Here is a 1,527-nt window from a genome sequence, read left to right as displayed (position 1 = left end):
GGCTCATTTTGCCCTGAGTTCTCCTCTTTTTAGCCCCAAATTATTCTTTTTACCCCAAATTCAGATCCTTTTGCCCCAAGTTCACCCCCTTTTTGCCCCAAATTCAGCACATTTTGACCTGAGTTCTCCTCTTTCTTTCCCTGAATTCATCTTGTGCCCCAAACTCAGCTCATTTTGCCCTGAGTTCTCCTCTTTTTAATCCCAAATTATTCTTTTTGTCCCAAATTCAGCACATTTTGCCCCAAATTTAGCTCTTTTTGCCCCAAATTCAGCACATTTTGCCCCAAGTTCTCCTCTTATTACCCCAAAATTTGCAAAAAGCAGCAAATTAAAAAAAATTTTGCCCTGAGTTCTCCTCTTTTCTGCCCTGAACTGGCACCTTTTGCTCCAAATTTGGCTCTTTTTGTCCCGAGTTCTTTTTTTCACTGAATTCATCTTTTTGACCCAAATTCAGCTACTTTTGCCCTAAATTCAGCAGATTTTGCCCCAACTTCTCTTTCTGCCCTGAATTGGCACCTTTTTCCTCAAATTCGGCTCTTCTTGCCCTGAGTTCTCCTTTTGCCTCAAATTCCTCTCTCTTTGCCCCAAACTCAGCTTTTTCCTCCCAAATTCAGTGCCTTTTACCCTGAATTCTCTTCTTTCTGCCCGAAATTCAGCACATTTTGCCCCGAGTTCTCCTCTTTTTGCCCCAAATTCAGCTCTTTCTGCCCCAAATTCAGCCCCTTTTGCCCTCAGTTCTGCAATCTTCTTGCTCCAGGTCTCAGCACCGAGGGCATCTACCGCGTGAGCGGCAACAAGTCCGAGATGGAGAGCCTGCAGCGGCAGTTCGACCAGGGTATCATAACGCACCCCGGAACGGGGACCCCCCTTCCCCTCCCTTCCCACCCTGGGGGGCTGTGCCGTGACCGTGGGCCCCTCTCCCCGCAGACCACAGCCTGGACCTGGCCGAGAAGGACTTCACCGTCAACACGGTGGCCGGGGCCATGAAGAGCTTCTTCTCCGAGCTGCCCGAGCCCCTGGTGCCCTACAGCATGCAGGTGGAGCTGGTGGAAGCCCACAGTGAGTAGGGGTGGTGGAGGTGGGGGGCAGGACCCCAAATCCCTGCTTTGGGGAGGGGTTCTGTGCCCCCACATTGCGCTGGGTGGCGGCGTCGCGTCTCCGTTGTCGTAGAATCGTAGAACAGTTGGGTTGGGGAGATCTTAAAGGGCACAGAGCCATGGGATCCTGCAGTGGGTGGGCTGGGGGGACCTTTGGGATCATGGCATCATGGGATCCCCTGGTGGTTGTAGGAAGGACTTTAAAGGTGATAGAACCACAGGATCCTACAGTGGAGGGGCAGTAGGGGTCCTTGAAGATCATAGAACCATGGGATCCTACAGTGGTTGGGTTACAGGGGTCCTTGAAGATCATAGAACCATGGGATCCTATAGTAGTTGGGTTATAGGGGTCCTTGAAGATCACAGAACCATGGGATCGTACAGTGGTTGGGTTATAGGGGTCCTTGAAGATCACAGAACCATGGGATCG

General features: G+C 51.1%; 1 protein-coding gene across 1 annotated transcript in view; it reads left to right on the top strand.

Annotated features, from left to right (window-relative positions):
• Positions 1-549: 549 nt before the first annotated feature.
• Positions 550-1,527, top strand: part of LOC110391624 (rho GTPase-activating protein 35-like) — a gene marked incomplete at its 5' end in the record, with an annotated part of 12,714 nt that continues 11,736 nt past the window's right edge. The window contains 2 exons of the mRNA XM_021383579.1: positions 550-835; positions 928-1,059. Of these exons, the coding sequence (XP_021239254.1) occupies positions 550-835; positions 928-1,059 (418 nt within the window). The remainder of the gene's footprint in view (positions 836-927; positions 1,060-1,527) is intronic.

This window comes from Numida meleagris, unplaced genomic scaffold, assembly GCF_002078875.1.
Source record: "Numida meleagris isolate 19003 breed g44 Domestic line unplaced genomic scaffold, NumMel1.0 unplaced_Scaffold422, whole genome shotgun sequence".
NCBI lineage: Eukaryota > Metazoa > Chordata > Aves > Galliformes > Numididae > Numida > Numida meleagris.
This window is presented reverse-complemented; position numbering and strand designations above follow the sequence as displayed.